This window comes from Arachis hypogaea, chromosome 10 (assembly GCF_003086295.3).
Source record: "Arachis hypogaea cultivar Tifrunner chromosome 10, arahy.Tifrunner.gnm2.J5K5, whole genome shotgun sequence".
NCBI classification, from domain to species: domain Eukaryota; kingdom Viridiplantae; phylum Streptophyta; class Magnoliopsida; order Fabales; family Fabaceae; genus Arachis; species Arachis hypogaea.
The window spans coordinates 31,204,347-31,220,954 of record NC_092045.1 but is presented as its reverse complement, the minus strand read 5'-3'; the positions used below and the strand labels follow the sequence as shown (position 1 = coordinate 31,220,954).

Below are 16,608 nucleotides of genomic sequence, written 5' to 3'. Positions count from 1 at the left end.
CAATCACCATCGATATTTTCAATCTTCTTGGTTTAAGAAATTTTCAAGTTGGTTAGAATATTCACCAGAAAAAGATGCTGCTTATTGTTTGTCTTGCTACTTGTTTGGTAAACATTATGGTGCTCGCAATGATGAAAAAAATGCATTTTCAGAGTTAGGATTTAGTAATTGGAAGAAAGTAAACAATGGAGTGAATTGTGCATTTGTATGTCACGAGGGTTCTATTCCTAATTCTCTCCATAATTTATGTGTGAAATCTTGTGATGATTTAATGGCTCAATCTAAGCATATAGACAAAGTTCTTGATAGGCATAGTGATGAAACTATTGCAAATAACCCCTTAAGGTTGAAGACATCTATTGATGTTATTCGATGGCTTGCATTTCAAGCATGTGCATTTAGAGGCGATGATGAAAGTCCTGGATCTTTGAATAGGAAAACTTTTATTGAGTTAATTAAGCTTTTGGCTTCCTGAAATCAGAATGTTAATAATGTTGTTCTTGAAAATGCTCCTGAAAATGCTCAATATATATCTCCCGGTGTTCAAAAAGATATATTACATATCTTTGCTAGAAAATGCGTGAAATGCTCAATATATATCTCCCAGTGTCAAAAAGATATATTACATATCTTTACTAGAAAAATGCGTGCAACAATTCGAGAAGAAATTGGTGATTCTAAATTTTGTATAATTATTGATGAAGCAAGAGATGAGCCAAAACGAGAACAAATGTCTGTGGTTTTGAGATTTGTAGACAAGCACGGTTATGTTCAAGAAAGATTTTTTGATCTTATACATGTTTCTGATACGTGTTCTTTGACATTGAAAACAGAAATTTTATCAGTTCTTTCTCGTCATAATCTTGATGTTCAAAATCTTAGGGGACAAGTGTATGATAGAGCTAGTAATATGCATGGTGAATGGAATGGATTGCAAGCTCTATTTTTGAAAGATTGTCCTTTTGCTTATTACATTCACTGTCTTGCTCATCGATTACAATTAGCACTTGTTTTTGCAGCCAAAGAAGTTTGCTATGTTCATCAATTCTTTTCAAAACTTACACTAATTGTGAATGTTGTGACTGTTTCTCCTAAACGTCATGATCAGTTAAGGGTTGCTCAAGCGAATAATGTTGCAAACTTAATTGCCGATGATCAACTTGTGAGAGGTAGTGGACTTAATCAAATTGGTACTTTGCAAAGAGTTGTAGATACTAGATGGGGGTCTCATTTGAATTCTGTACATAGCTTGCTATGCATGTTTGATGTTACTTGTGAAGTTCTTGAAAAAAGTACTGAAGAAGGTAATTTCTTCACTCGTGGTGATGCTAGTGCTGCTTATGATGCTATCACATCCTTTGAATTTGTCTTTGTTTTGCATTTGATGAGAAATATTTTGGAAGTTAGTCATGATCTTTGTCAAGCTTTGCAACGAAAAAATTAAGACATATTGAATACTTTAACTCTGGTTTCTACTACCAAGAATTTAATCCAACGAATGAGAGAATCAAGTTGGGAGACTTTCATAAAAGAAGTTATATTTTGTGAGAAATATCAAGTTGAAGTTCCTGATATGAATGCATTGCATATTCCTAGAAGAGGCCGAACTCGCAAAATTGTTGACCAAATTTTAGTGGAGTATTATTACCGTGTTAATTTATTTTTAGCTGTAATTGATACACAGTTGCAAGAGTTTAATGGAAGATTCAATGATAATATGGTGCAATTACTTACTTTAAGTTCAACTTTAGATCCCAGAGATAATTATAAGTTCTTCAGTGTCAACAAAGTATGTGAATTAATAGAACGATTTTATCCAGGTGACTTCAGTGACCAAGAGAAATTTCACATTATGCAAGCTCAACATTATGAACTTGATGTTCCTAATCATGTTGAGTTAACTAACTTGTGCACAATTTCGGAGTTATGTCAAGGATTAATGAAGACAGGAAAATCTTTAACATATCCTTTGATTGATCGTTTGATTCGCTTGGTATTAACTCTCCCTGTTTCAACTGCTACAACTGAGAGATCTTTTTCAGCTATGAATATTGTGAAGAATAGACTCATAAATAAAATAGAAGATGAATTTTTTGCTAATTATCTTTTGATTTACATTGAGAAGAAGATTGCTGAAAGATTTGACACCGATTCGTTAGTAAAAGGTATGCATATTTTGTTTGTACTTTAAATATATATTCTCTATCGGTATATTTTTGTAATGTATCTTATATTATAATTTATTTACATATTTCTTTAATATTATATATGTTATTGGCCCCCCACGATAACATTTCTGGATCCGTCCCTGCTTGTACGTAAATAATATTTATAATTTGAAAGTTTTGAATTTGATTATCTATTTTAATTATTTTGAAATCATTTTTAAAAAAAATTAATTTGTACAAGCACAATCCAACTGAACTACTTTGTTTACACTCAATTCGATCAGATTTCATAATTATAATTATAATAATATATGATTATTGATATAAAAAATAATTAAAAAATTTGAAAAAAATTTTTGACAATTACAAATGGTATTTATATTATAATAGATATAGAATATAGATATTACATTTTTCTAATGGTGGTAGGGATGTCAATGGGGCGAGGCGGCGCGGGGGATGCCTCCTTGCTCCCCGTTTCTGCCCCCAGAATTAATCTCTATCCCCGCCCCGATCTCCGCTGTGGGGGGATAATTGTCCTCATCCCCATTTCCCGCGTTTCCCGTATTTTCTGCGGGCCCCATTCCCCATCCCCTGATGTTTAACATTCATATGAAAATTATAGTAAAAAATATCAAAAAATAAAAAACAAACTAGAAAATACTATTACAAACACACAAACATATCTTATCCAAGATTATAAGTCCACAAATACAACATAGTAAATTATAGTCCATAAAATAAAATCTTAGAATATAATTTTCATTCTAGGAAAAACAATAAGTTATAGTCTTTAACATCAAGTAGAAACTGGAGAGAGTTAGGGCTGTGGGAGAAAACAGCGTATGGTGCTATGGGAGTTTTGGATTTTGAACAAAGTGGAGATGGAAGAGAATTGGGACTGGGAATAGAGAGTAGATGGCGCAGCAAACAACACAGTGAATAGGGAAGACTGAATAATAAGGTTAGGATTTTTTAATTGGTGAAATTACTAAAAAATCCCTATATTAGAAATAAAGTAAGGTTATTTATGAAATTTCAAACATTTGGGGAATTATCGGGAATGGGGCGGAGATCCCCGCTCGGATCCCCGCGCCTGTCTCGGGAGAATTTCGCTTCACATCCTCATCTCCACGAAAAAAATTTCCCACCATTGGGATTCCATTCGGGCGTCCCCGCGGGGATCCCCGCCTTATAGAAATTTTTGACATCCCTAAATGGTGGAGAACATTGAAACATATTATCCCTCTAATTTTATAGTATTCCCCTAGTTTACATTTTTGCAAATTCGGAATATGAAGTATCCTAATCTAAAAACTGGATGCGCATTAGTAATAAGCAAATGGGTGTTTGGTTTGTATTTTTTATAAAAATTTAAAGTTTAAGATATTGCAAAATGAAAAGTTTAGAGTGTATGTGTTTAGTTTATATTTATATTTTTAATATTTTTTGTTTATAAAATTTTATAAAAAAATAAAAAAATTATCTTTTATTTTTACTACGTATTTTTTCTTTTTTTAATCAAATTTTATAAGCATAAAATATTAAAAATAAAAATAAAAAAATAAAAAAAACCAACAAACACACCCTAAATAGTTTATTTTGTAATATCTTAAACTTTAACTTTTTATAAAAAGAAGCACCTGCATTGAAAAATATCATTAAGTTTTTAAAATTAAATCAAACAAATTTTAAGTAGACAGAGAAAGATCAAAAGATAGGGATATAGCAGAAAAGGAGATGGAAATAGAGAAAATGAAAGAAAGTGTGAGAGAGAGTGGATAATGCTGACCCTTGGCACATGGAATAGCCACTTTAAGATTATGCCCAAAAACCAAGCCTACACTCATCTTTCCCCTTTTCCTCTCCTTCCAAATTTCAATATCTTCATAATGGGCCCCGTTTACTTACCCTACCCATTGAAATTTCCAAGTTTAGTAATTAAGATAATTACCCAATTAAAAAACCACCAACAGCCGACCCAGAAAAAAAAAGATAGAAGGAATAATAAACCTGACCGAAAAAAAGAATAAAAACATGACAAAGATATATAAATTCTGAACAAAAGGATTATTAACCTTTACACATGTAGCTTAATTCGAGTAATAATCTAATCTAATTTCTGTACATTTTCGTGAAGGACAAAACAATTTTTGTCAATATATATATATATATATATTTTTTTTTTAATTTTTTTATTTTGAGATAATATAATCTTTTTGTTAAAAACTCCGTTAAATAATTGTTACGAATCCGGCCCACGGATCCTACACTAAGAACGGTCTCCGAACTCGGTTACTCGGGTCCGACTCGCTTTACCCTTCTAGAAGGTTCGGAGCTGACCCACTAGAGCTTTTAACCAACAATCAAATTCAAATACCTTCCTTATCTTAATCAAATAAGATAAGTTAATTATCATTACTTATATAAAGGGGAGTCCCAGGCCTTTTTAGGTACTCTTTCATTCCTCACATTTTATACCTTTTAGATCCATTCTGACTTGAGTGTCGGAGTGTCTTTGCAGGTACCCACCCCATTGCTCCAGTCAGATAATTCGGTATCCACCTCGACTCGCAAATCTCCAATCCATCTCACAACCCGTACCAGAGACATCTCGTACATTGGCGCCGTCTGTGGGGAATTCGCAACGTCGTGGCGGCATTATGGATAACCTAGAAAAGCAATCCTCAAACTCACTCACTTGATTTCCTGCTTGGAACTGTGAGCAAAAAGGAATAGTATTTCTTTAACTTGCATCACCTTCTTAGTGATAACACACCTTCGCCCTACTCCAATGGCAAAATTTCAAAGGAACAATGTTTCTTCGACTTGCAATCACCTTCTTAGTGATAACACTCTTTATGCACCTTCGCCCTACTCTAACGGTGAAATTCCAAATCCTCTGAGCCCAAAGTCTCACCTCCCTTTAGTGGGACACCTCCACCTCTTGGACCCTCTCATTCACCACTCCTTCATCCATCTCTCCAAGTGCCATGGCCCCATCTTCTCTCGCTACTTCGGCTCCATACACACCATGGTTGCTTCTTCTTTTGAACTCTTCAAGCTCTTCCTCCAAACCCACGAGGTCACCTCCTTTAACACTAGGTTCCAAACCTCTGCCATCTGCCGCCTGATAAACCACTATTTTATGGTTTATATTGTATTTAATTGAGTGGTTTTATCAAACTTTTCACCCACTTATTCATATGATTTGCATGATTTTATAATTCCTTCCTAGTTTAGTTCTATGATTGAAAACATGCTTCTTTGGTCTTAATTTAGCTAATCTTAATCCTCTCTTATTACCATTCGATGCCTTGATCTGTGTGTTAAGTGTTTCAGGCTTCATAGGGCAGGAATGGCTTAGAGCATGAAGAGGAAGCGTGCAAAAGTGGAAGGAACACAAAGAGTTGAGGAGATGACCAGCGAGAAGTCACGCGGTCACATGGCTCACGTGACCGCGCGAAATGGAAGAAATCAGAGTGACGCGTTCGCGTGCCTGACGCGACCGCGCGGATTGGAAGCTGCACGAACAATGCGAATGCGTGGACGACGCGCACACGTGGTACGAAAAACGTTGAGTGACGCGATCGCGTGGACGACGCGGCCGCGTGACGTGCACGATCTGCAGAATTATAAAAGTCGCTGGCAGAGATTCTGGGCAGCATTTCAACCCAGTTTTCGGCCCAGAAACACAGATTAAAGTCAGGGAATATGCAGAGACTCAGGAGATGACTTCAGATTCAATCATTACACACAATTTTAGGTTTTAGATGTAGTTTTTAGAGAGAGAGGTTCTCTCCTCTCTCTTATGATTTATGATTAGGATTCCTCTTAAAGGATTTAGGATTTCTTTTAGTCATTAGGATTGTTTCTTCATACCAGGTTCAATAATTTATGTTTCTCTTCTACTTTTATTTACTCTGATGCTTTTATTTGTATCTGATTTATGTTGCCCAATTGGCTTATGAACTTTTCATGTTAGGATTTTCTTAATTAATATAATTTGAAGTATTTCAGACTCATGATTGTTTTGCTCTATTTATGATTGCTTTTCCCTATTTTTTTATTTAGATTATTTACTATTGGCTTTGGTTGATTAATTGGTAACTCTTGAATTATCAAACTCATTGTGATTGATAATTGTTATTTTCACTAATCGAATCGCATTCCAATAACTCTAGTCTTTCCTTAGGAATTGACTAGGACCTGAGGATCAAATTGATTAGTCCACTTGACCTTCCTTTATTTAGCAAAGGTTAACTAAGTGGTAGCAAAAATATAATTCTCATCACCATTGATAAGGATAACTAGGATAGGATTTCAGTTTTCATACCTTGCCAAGAGATTCTTTCATTATTAATTTATTAATTCCCTACAATCCCTTTCTCTTGTTCAAAACCTTTTCAAACCCCAAAAACACTGTTTTCCATAACCAATAATAAGAACATACCTCTCTGCAATTCCTTGAGAAGACGACCCGAGGTTTAAATACTCGGTTATCAATTTTAAAGGGGTTTGTTACTTGTGACAACCAAAACTTTTGTAAGAAAGGACTTTTGTTGGTTTAAAAGCTATACTTGCAACGGAAATTTATTTTGAATTCTAGACCACGCAAAAGTTCTCTCTTCACCCTCACCTATGAAAACTCTGTCGCCATGATCCCCCTTCGAACCTTACTGAAAATTTATAAGGAAGCTCATCATGAACGACCTCCTTGATGCCACCACCGTGGCCAAGCTCAGACCTCTCAGGAACCATAGTAAATTCCACAGCCAGCTTTTATGACATCTCCAGAAAGTTCATGGCCCAGTTCTCCACCAGGATCACCAAAGCAAAACACCCCATCATCTTGCTTGCAATCACCCAAAGAAAAGATGAATCCACAAGAAAATACCTCAATAAGTTTAATGATGAGTGCCTAACGGCCGACGAACTCATGGACTCGGTCACCAATCTCTGTCTAACCAACAACCTCATAAATGAAGACTTCCAGAAACACCTCACCACCAAACCAGTTTGGACCATGCACGACATTCAAAGTATCATAAAGGAATACGTAAACGACGAAGAGATAAGCCAAGTCATAGCCGCTAACAAATGGCAGCACGGTAACACGGCACCTCATAGTAACCCACAATCAAGAGATACTCCAAAAGAGCACATCAAACCCGTGAATGCCAACCGACCACCCAAGGTTGGAAAGTTCTCGAACTACACCCCCTACATGTGCCCATCACTGACATCTGCCACCAAATAGCAGAACGAGGCATCCTTTCAAAGATGCGACAGCTAAAGTAACGGACAGGTGGCAACAAGCTGCAACTACCACCGATGATATGTGCATAAAATCCAAGATTGCTTCGACCTAAAAGACGCCCTCGAATAAGACATCCGAGACGGCAAACTCTCCGAGTTTGTCAAAATCATTTGAGAACCTCAGAGAACTGAAAGAGAAAGATCACAAGAACGTGAAGGATGCAACCCGAAGACGATACGATAGGCATCCCAAGAAAGTTCAGAAACCGACCCCACCATAATCGTAAATGTCATCACCAGAAAGGACGCGTTGAAAAAGTCAAAATCAGCAATAAAAAAGGATCTCAAAGTCCTAGCCGTAAGAAACCAAGCACCAATCTCCTCGATTCTAGCGGCAATCACATTTTTCCCAATGACTGCCAACACGACACTTTGGTGGAAGACGCCCCATTCGTCATCTCGGAAAAAGTCGGAACCAGACTTGTGAAAAGAATACTGGTCGACACCAGAGCTAATTCCAACATCCTCTTCAGAGTATCCTTCGACAAGCTGGGTCTCTGAAACAAAAATCTGCAAACCCATCACAACGGGGTTACCGGACTCGGAGACAAGTTTCTTAAATCGGACAATTCTATAGTGTTACCACTAACTATCGGAACCAGAAGCCAGAGGAAGACCATCCTCTCCGAGTTTGTAGTCCTCAAGGACTCCACTGCCTATAACATCATCCTCGAAAAAAAGATGATCAACAACCTACCCGCTATCATCTTCACCAAGATCCTAATCATGAAGTTTCAGGCCGATAATGGCACTATCGAAACAATACACGGGGACCGAGAAGTTGCAGTAGAGTGTGAGAAGACCAACTCAACCCTCCGCAAGAGATCTCGAGACACGACAGGCATCTTCCTCGCTAACCTCGATGCACTCCAAGACCAAAGTCCATATAGAACCATGGGAGAAAATGACAAAGAAGCAGAGTGGGACCTTGCAGACAAGGTTAGGAGCATAGCACACCTGCGGGAGCTAGCCCTAAAACAGAGAATAAGCCTAAGGTACAATGGCAGCACGGTACGACGAGACTTCAGACCAGAAGACCTTGTCTTACGACAATACGATATCGGTCTACCCACTCCCGGAGAAGGGAAGCTCACGCCCAACTGGGAGGGTCCCTACCAAATCAAGATGGTAATCAAAAAAGGAGCCTACAAGCTCGAAAGACTAGACGGGACCAAACTCCCAAGATCCTGAAATTCCACCAACTTACGGCGCTACTATATGTATAAACATCCTTCCAAAGCAACAAGACCGAGGTCGTTTAAGACTATCTCTTTACCTTTTATATTTTGCCTTTTTCACTTTCATTTATTGCTTAAGTTATTCAATCGTATATTTTCTTACTGGGCATTCTTTCTTACCCACATCGGGAGGTTTTAACAAGACCCAAACCACAAATGAAATTCATTTTTTCAAAAGCATTGTCCCGTTTGACGGCACGAACTAAACGCGGCTACCCCGGGGGATCGATCACCCCGAGGCCAACAGAACAGATATCCAAATAACAGAAAAGATATCCAAATAAGTAAACGGCTACCCAAGAATCGATCACCCCGAAGCCAATAAAACGGATATCCAAATAAAAAAATGGATATCCAAATAACAAAAATAATGACTCGTGAATCGATCACCCGCAAAGCCAACAAAACGGAAATTCAAATAAGCTAAATAAACAAAGTCTTGAAATCGAACCACCAAGACGCCTAAAATAAGTTCACAATAACAGTGCAAAAAAGGCCACACAAAACAAGCATGAGCTGACGGTCTTCCAACTCGCGGAAAGCCAGACTGACCAACATCCTACCAATTGGTGCAGGATGACGTCACGCCCTTTCCAAGCCCCTCACAGTCTCCCGAACTATAGAGAATCGGAATCTCCAATGACTTAGCATTATGACCAAGAAAGCATACTCTCATGCTCTGGGGGCAACTGTTCCAGACCCGATCTCCGGGCCCTTCTTCGGAACGGTCATCAAACCCGGCATGTGATGAAACCCCCAAACAACGCGCTCCTCGCCTGACCATGAAACGGCCAGGAACTCCCCAAATCCTTGACCTTGACCGAAAAAACCAAACAACGATCTCCTTGCCAAACCACAATGGCAAGGAAAAAGTTCCTCCAGCGATGAGACTGAGCACCCTCACTCTCTCGCTCCGGGGGCAACTGTTACGGATCCTACACCCGGAACGGTCCCCGAACCCGGTTACCCGGGTCTGACCCGCTTCACCCTTCTAGAAGGTCCAGAACTGGCCCACTAAAACTTCTAACCAACAATCAAGTTCAAATACCTCCCTTATCTTAATCAAATAAGATAAGATAAGTTAATTATCATCGCTTATATAAAGGGGAGCCCCAGGCCCCCTCAAATACACATTCATTCTTCACACCTTATACCTCTTAGATCCATTCTGACTTGAGCGTCAGAGTGTCTTTGCAGGTACCCACCCCCATTGCTCCAGTCAGATAATCCGGCGTCCGCCTCGACTCGCAAGTCTCCAATCCATCTCACAACCCGTTCCAGAGACATCTCGTACAACAATAATGATAGTTATTTTTGTAGGATATTTTATTTGTTTTTTGTGGGAATTTTAAACTTCTAAAGTTCTTTTTAATAATATGACTAATTATAATTACTGCTACTATCATCTTCTTTAACCTGGTCATTATCACTTCTACCTCTTTATTTTTATTGTGTAATCATACTTTATCATCATCATTATTTCGTCTACCATCATTATCACCAATATCAATATTATCAACATTATTAATGTTCTCTTATTTTATTTTTTATTCGATGTTATTTTTTTTCTAAAAAATATTCGTACTATAATTATTTTTTTAATAGTTAGTAGTAGTTTAAAACCTCACATATTATAAACAAAACTCCCTACAAAATTAATTTTCATTACTATTTAACGAATTTTTTAACAGAGTAAAAGATCATATTGTCTCAAAATAAAAAAAAAATTGAAAACTCAAGTGTACCTCTTCTTTGAAAAAAATCACTTTATCTTTCGTGAAAATAGACAAATATTTACTCGATTAATTATTATAATTAGTTAATAGTTTAATTTAATTAAATTAACCATTAATAATGTAAAGAAATTTTATATTATCACGTAGCTTAATTATTACATTTTTATGATTATTTAAACAGTAAATATAAAATAATCATTTTTTACTAACATAATAATATATAATTAAATGTTTATACAAAACATTATTATTTTAAATTAATTTAAAAAAGTTGTTTCTTTTGATTGGCAACAACATGATTTTGACTTAAAATTAGTTAAAATCACGCTTCTGTTGTGATAAGATCTGATGTGGATGTCTATTCCAATGAAGCTTAGTTTCTCAAGGATGATTCTATTTATTATAGTTTGAAAATATGTCATTGTCATCATATGCACATATAAATAGAGGCTTAACCCTCTGTATAATAACACACAATAATAATAATCATTCCTTTCTACGGAGCAATATTTCTCTCTCACTTTAATATACATATATATCTCTCTCTCTCTTTATAAATATATATACATATCTTACAACAAATAATATTAGTAAATTATTATAGTAAAATAAGAGCATATTTATATTTCTCTATTTTATATTTATCTTTCTTATTTACTTTACAACACGTTATCAGCACAAGACTTTAATCAAATTTTTAGAAAGACTCAGATAACAAATTTTCATTATGTCGAAGCTTTCTCATCTTGAATTCAATGCTCTTGATATATCTGCAAACAATTATTTATCATGGATATTAGATTCTAAAATCCATCTTGATTTAATGGATCTTGGAGATACCATTAAGGCTGAAAATAATGCATTCCAAAAGGATAAAGCCAAAGCCATGATTTTTCTTCATCGTCATCTTGACGAAGGATTGAAAAATGAATATCTCACATTAAAAGATTCTGCAGATCTTTGAAAAGACCTTGAAGAAAGGTATAATCATCAAAAAACAGTGATACTTCCTCAAGCTCGATATGAATGGACGCACTTGCATCTATAGAATTTTAAGTCCATAAATGAATATAATTCTGCAATGTTTCGAATCACCTCACAAATAAAATTATGTGGGAAAAAGATAACTGATCATGATATGTAGGAGAAAACTTTCTCAACTTTCCATGCCTCGAATGTGCTCCTGGAGCAGCAGTATCGAGAAAAAGGGTTTAAAAAATATTCTAAGTTAATTTCTTACCTTCGTGTTGCTGAACGCAACAATGAGTTGCTCTTGAAAAATCATGAAGCGCGCCCAGCTGGCGCCGCCCCATATCCTGAAGTAAATGCGGCAAATTACCCCAGAAGAGGTAAATGGCAAGGTTTTAATAACAAGAAAAATTATGGAAGGAAAATGGATTATATTCAAAAGAGAGGATCTCATTAGAAGTGGGATAAAGAAAGAAATATTGGGTAAAATAAATCAACAGAGGATAAGTGTTTCCGTTGTGGTGGAAAGGGCCATTGGTCGCGTACCTGTCGTACCGTAAGGCACCTAGTCGATCTTTATCAAGCATCTTTGAAAAAAGACGACAAAGGAAAGGAGACAAATTTCGTTTCAAATGATGTTGCTGAAAACTCTACCACTCATTATGATGTATCTGATTTCTTTGAGGACCCTGAAGGAAATATTGGTCATTTGATCAATGATGGAACAGTTTAATATGTGGGATTGTTAAGTATCTATGTAAATAAATAATGTAAAGAACTTATTGTTAAGTTTTATTTTCTATGTATTTAAGTTTCAAATATGATGTATATAAATAATAAAATATTAATATTTATACATTTTGAAATCATTAAACGTGTCATGTTTTACAATAAAATTTTAGTATATGACATTATTTTTATGTACAATATTTCTTAGAAAAAATAATTCCGATTAAGTATTCAATTTAACTGTGCATACTACTCATTTTATTATTATTATTTTTCTTTGAAGAAAATGGCAAGAATATATAATGAAGATGTATGCCTTGCGGATAGTGCAAGTTCGCACACTATTGTCAAAAGTGATATATATTTTACCCATCTGGTGCCAAAAGAAGAATGTGTTAATACTATTATTGGCTCAAGCAATGTGATAGAAGGCTCCGGAAGAGCTATAATTTTGTTTCCTGGAGAAACAAAATTTATAATAAATAATGCACTATTGTCTACAAAGTCTCTGAGAAACTTGTTGAGTTTTAAAGATATTTGTCAAAATGGATATCATATTGAGACAATGAATGAGGAAAGTCATGAGTACTTCTGTATCACAACTCATGATTCAAATAAAAAGGTTATATTAGAAAAGTTTCCCTCACTTTCACCTGGGTTATATTATACTGAGATTAGTGCAATTGAATCACATGCCACTATAAACCAGAAGTTTACTAGCCCAAATGAATTCATAATTTGGCACGACCGAGTGGGTCATCCGGAAACAACCATGATGCGGAGAATTGTTGAAAACTCCCATGGACATTCACTAAAGAACCAGAAGATTCTTAAATCTAGTGGATTTTGTTGTGCTGCTTGTTCTCAAGGGAAGTTAATTTTAAGGCCATCACCAGTAAAGATTGGATTTAAGTCCCCTAAATTCCTAGAAAGAATTCAAGATGATATATGTGGACCTATTCATCCACCATGTGGATCTTTTAGATATTTTATGGGCCTGATAGACGCATCTTCGAGATGGTCACATGTGTGCTTATTGTCTTCTCGCAACTTGGCGTTTGCGAGATTACTGGCTCAAATTATTCGATTAAAAGCACAATTTCCAAAAAATCCAATCAAAGCAATTCGTCTTGATAATGTTGCTGAATTTACTTCCCAAGCTTTTGATGCTTATTGTATGGCTAATGGAATAAGTGTTGAACATCCAGTAGCTCATGTTCACACACAAAATGGGTTAGCAGAATCACTTATTAAGCGCTTCCAATTAATTGCTAGACCCTTGCTTATGAGAATAAATCTCCCAACCTCGGTTTGGGGGCATGCTATTTTACATGTCACAGCACTTATTCGTTTGAGGCCAACGAGTTACCATCAGTTTTCTCCTATGCAATTAGCCTTTGGCCAGCAGCCAAATGTTTCCCATTTAAGAATATTCAGGTGTGCAATATATGTTCCCATTGCACCACCTAATCGTACCAAAATGGGACCCTAAAGAAAATTAGGAATATATGTTGGATATGATTTTCCTTCTATAGTAAGGTATCTTGAGATACAAACTGGGGATGTATTTAAAGCCCGATTTGTGGATTGTCATTTTGATGAATCAAAATTTCAAACATTAGGGAGAGAGAATAAGCTTCTTGAAAAGGAACTTAATTGGAATGCATCATCTTTGATGAATTTAGATCCTTGATCAAGGCAATGTGAACTAGAAGTTCAAAAGATTATACATTTGCAAAGAATAGCAAATGAATTGCTTGATGCATTTTCCGATACAAAGAGGATAACCAAATCTTATATACGAGTGGAAAATGCCCCAATTCGAATTGATGTCCCAGTTGGACATATTGCCACCGAAGCAAATTCACGCCAGAAGCGTGGTAGGCCTGTCGGTTCCAAAGACAAAAATACTCGAAAAAGAAAATAGGTAAATACGATTCCTGTTGAAAAAGACATAGTAGAGACACCTGCAGTTGTCTAAAATTTTGATATAGTTTTAACGCTAGAAGGTGTTTAGGTACCTGAAAATTGTGAAAATGACGAGATCTCGATAAATTATGTCTTTATAGGAGAGAAATAGGACCGAAATAAGACAATTGTCAATGAAGTATTTGCATATAATGTGGCATTAAATATCATGCATGAAAGTAAGAATCTTGAGCCAAGATCAGTCAAAGAATGTCGACAAAGGAATGATTGACCAAAATGAAAAGAAGCCATGAAGGCTGAATTTGACTCACTTGCAAAACGTGAAGTCTTCGGACCTGTAGTCCGTAGACCAGAAGATGTAAAACCTATTGGATACAGATGGGTATTTGTGAGAAAACGAAATGAGAAAAATGAAGTTGTGCGCTACAAAGCCCGACTTGTCGCACAAGGTTTTTCACAAAGGCCCGGTATAGATTATGAAGAAACGTATTCCTATAACATTGCGTTATTTGGTCAGTTTATATGCGTATCATAAACTGCATATGCATTTAATGGATATAGTAACAGCCTATTTACACGGCTCATTAGATCAGGATATCTATATGAAAGTCCCTGAAGGACTAAAGATATCTAAACCATCCAATGAATATTCGCAAGGGTTATACTCAGTAAAATCACAAAGATCTTTATATGGTCTAAAGCAATCTGGATGAATGTGGTATAATCGTCTTACTGAGTATATGGCCAAAAACGGATTCAAGAATGATGATATATGCCCGTGTGTTTTCATAAAGAAAACTGCATCTGGATTCATTATAATTGCTGTGTACGTTGATGATTTAAATATCATTGGAACTCCTGAAGAGATTCTAACAATTATAAAAACTCTAAAAGAAGAGTTTGAGATGAAAGATCTTGGAAAGACTAAATTTTGTCTCAACCTGCAGATCGAGCATACAAAAAATGGGATCTTTATTCATTAAACGACATACACAGAAAAGATCGTGAAAAGATTTTATATGAATAAGTCACACCCCTTGAGTACCCCAATGATCGTAAGATCTTTGGATGTGGAAAAGGATCAATTTCGTCTTAAAGAAGAAAATGAATATATCATTGCTCCTGAAGTACCATATCTTAGTGCCATTGGAGCACTAATATATCTTGCTAATAATACACGACCCGATATATCATTTGTTGTGAATTTACTAGCAAGATATAATTCCTCTCCAACCAGAAGACATTGAAGTGGAATCAAACAAATCTTTCGATATCTTCATTGAACGATTGATATGGGATTGTTTTATCCCTATGGATCCAAATCACAATTAGTTGGCTATGCAGATGCTGGATACTTGTCCGATCCACATAAAGGGAGATCTCAAACAAGATACCTATTCACAAATGGTGGTACAGCTATATCATAGAGGTCCACAAAACAGACAATTGCAGCAACATCCTCTAATCATGCTGAAATACTAGCAATACATGAAGCTAGTCGCGAGTGTTTTTGGCTGAGGAGTTTGATCCAATATATTCAATCATCATGTGGATTGATTGATCAGAAGATAGCTCCGATTGTCCTGTTTGAAGATAATACAGCATTTATTGCTCAACTTAAAGGCGGATATATCAAAGGTGATAGAACAAAGCATATTTCTCCCAAATTCTTCTTCACTCATGATCTTCAAAATCAAGTGACAATTGATGTCCAACAAATTCGCTCAAGTGACAATCTGGAAAATTTATTTAGAAAGTCACTCCCAAAATTCTCCTTTGAAAGATTGATACATGAGATTGGGATGCACCAATTTCGAGACATCAACTGATGTCGACAAAAGGGGGAGACTGTACTCTTTTTTCCTTGGTCATGTTTTTTTTCATTGGATTTTTCTTGACAAGGTTTTTAATGAGGTAGTCCCCATCACTAAAGGATATTGTACTCTTTTTCCTTCACTAAGGTTTTTTTCTACTGGGTTTTTCTTTAGTAAAAATTTAACGATGCAATAATCCTAAATAGTCATCCAAGAGAGAGTGTTGTGATAAGATCTAATGTGGATGCCCATTCTAATGAAGCTTAATTTATCAAGAATGACTCCATTTATTATAGTTTAAAAAGATGTCATCATATGCACATATAAATAGAGGCTTAAACCTCTGTATAACAACACACAACAATAATAATCCTTTCTTTCTACAAACAATATTTCTCACTCACTTTAATATACATATGTCTCTCTCTTTATAAATATATATACATATCTTACAACATATAATATTAATAAATTATTATAATAAAATAAAAATATATTTATATTTATCTATTTTATATTTATCTTCTTTATTTATTTTACAATAATCCCAACATTCGTCTAGTACAGTTTTACGAAAAGTAAGATATCATTAATTACTTTATCCATAGCATTTTCTCAATAAGATTTGCTGGAGGAGAAAATTTTATATACATTACTATAAAAGAACAGTGTTTTCATTTAATTATCACAAAGTAGTTAAAAAAAG

At 35.6% G+C, this 16,608-nt stretch overlaps 2 protein-coding genes across 2 annotated transcripts; both read left to right on the top strand.

The window, feature by feature from the left end:
• Positions 1–643: 643 nt before the first annotated feature.
• LOC112717484 (uncharacterized) lies at positions 644–1,444 on the top strand. The gene has a single exon (XM_025769498.1). The coding sequence runs from the start codon at positions 644–646 to the stop codon at positions 1,442–1,444; it is 801 nt and encodes a 266-aa protein (XP_025625283.1).
• A 54-nt stretch (positions 1,445–1,498) lies between these two features.
• LOC114924534 (uncharacterized) lies at positions 1,499–2,773 on the top strand. The gene is made up of 3 exons (XM_029289386.1): positions 1,499–1,993; positions 2,126–2,165; positions 2,598–2,773. The coding sequence occupies exons 1-3, from the start codon at positions 1,499–1,501 to the stop codon at positions 2,771–2,773; spliced, it is 711 nt and encodes a 236-aa protein (XP_029145219.1).
• The last annotated feature ends 13,835 nt before the right edge of the window (positions 2,774–16,608 follow it).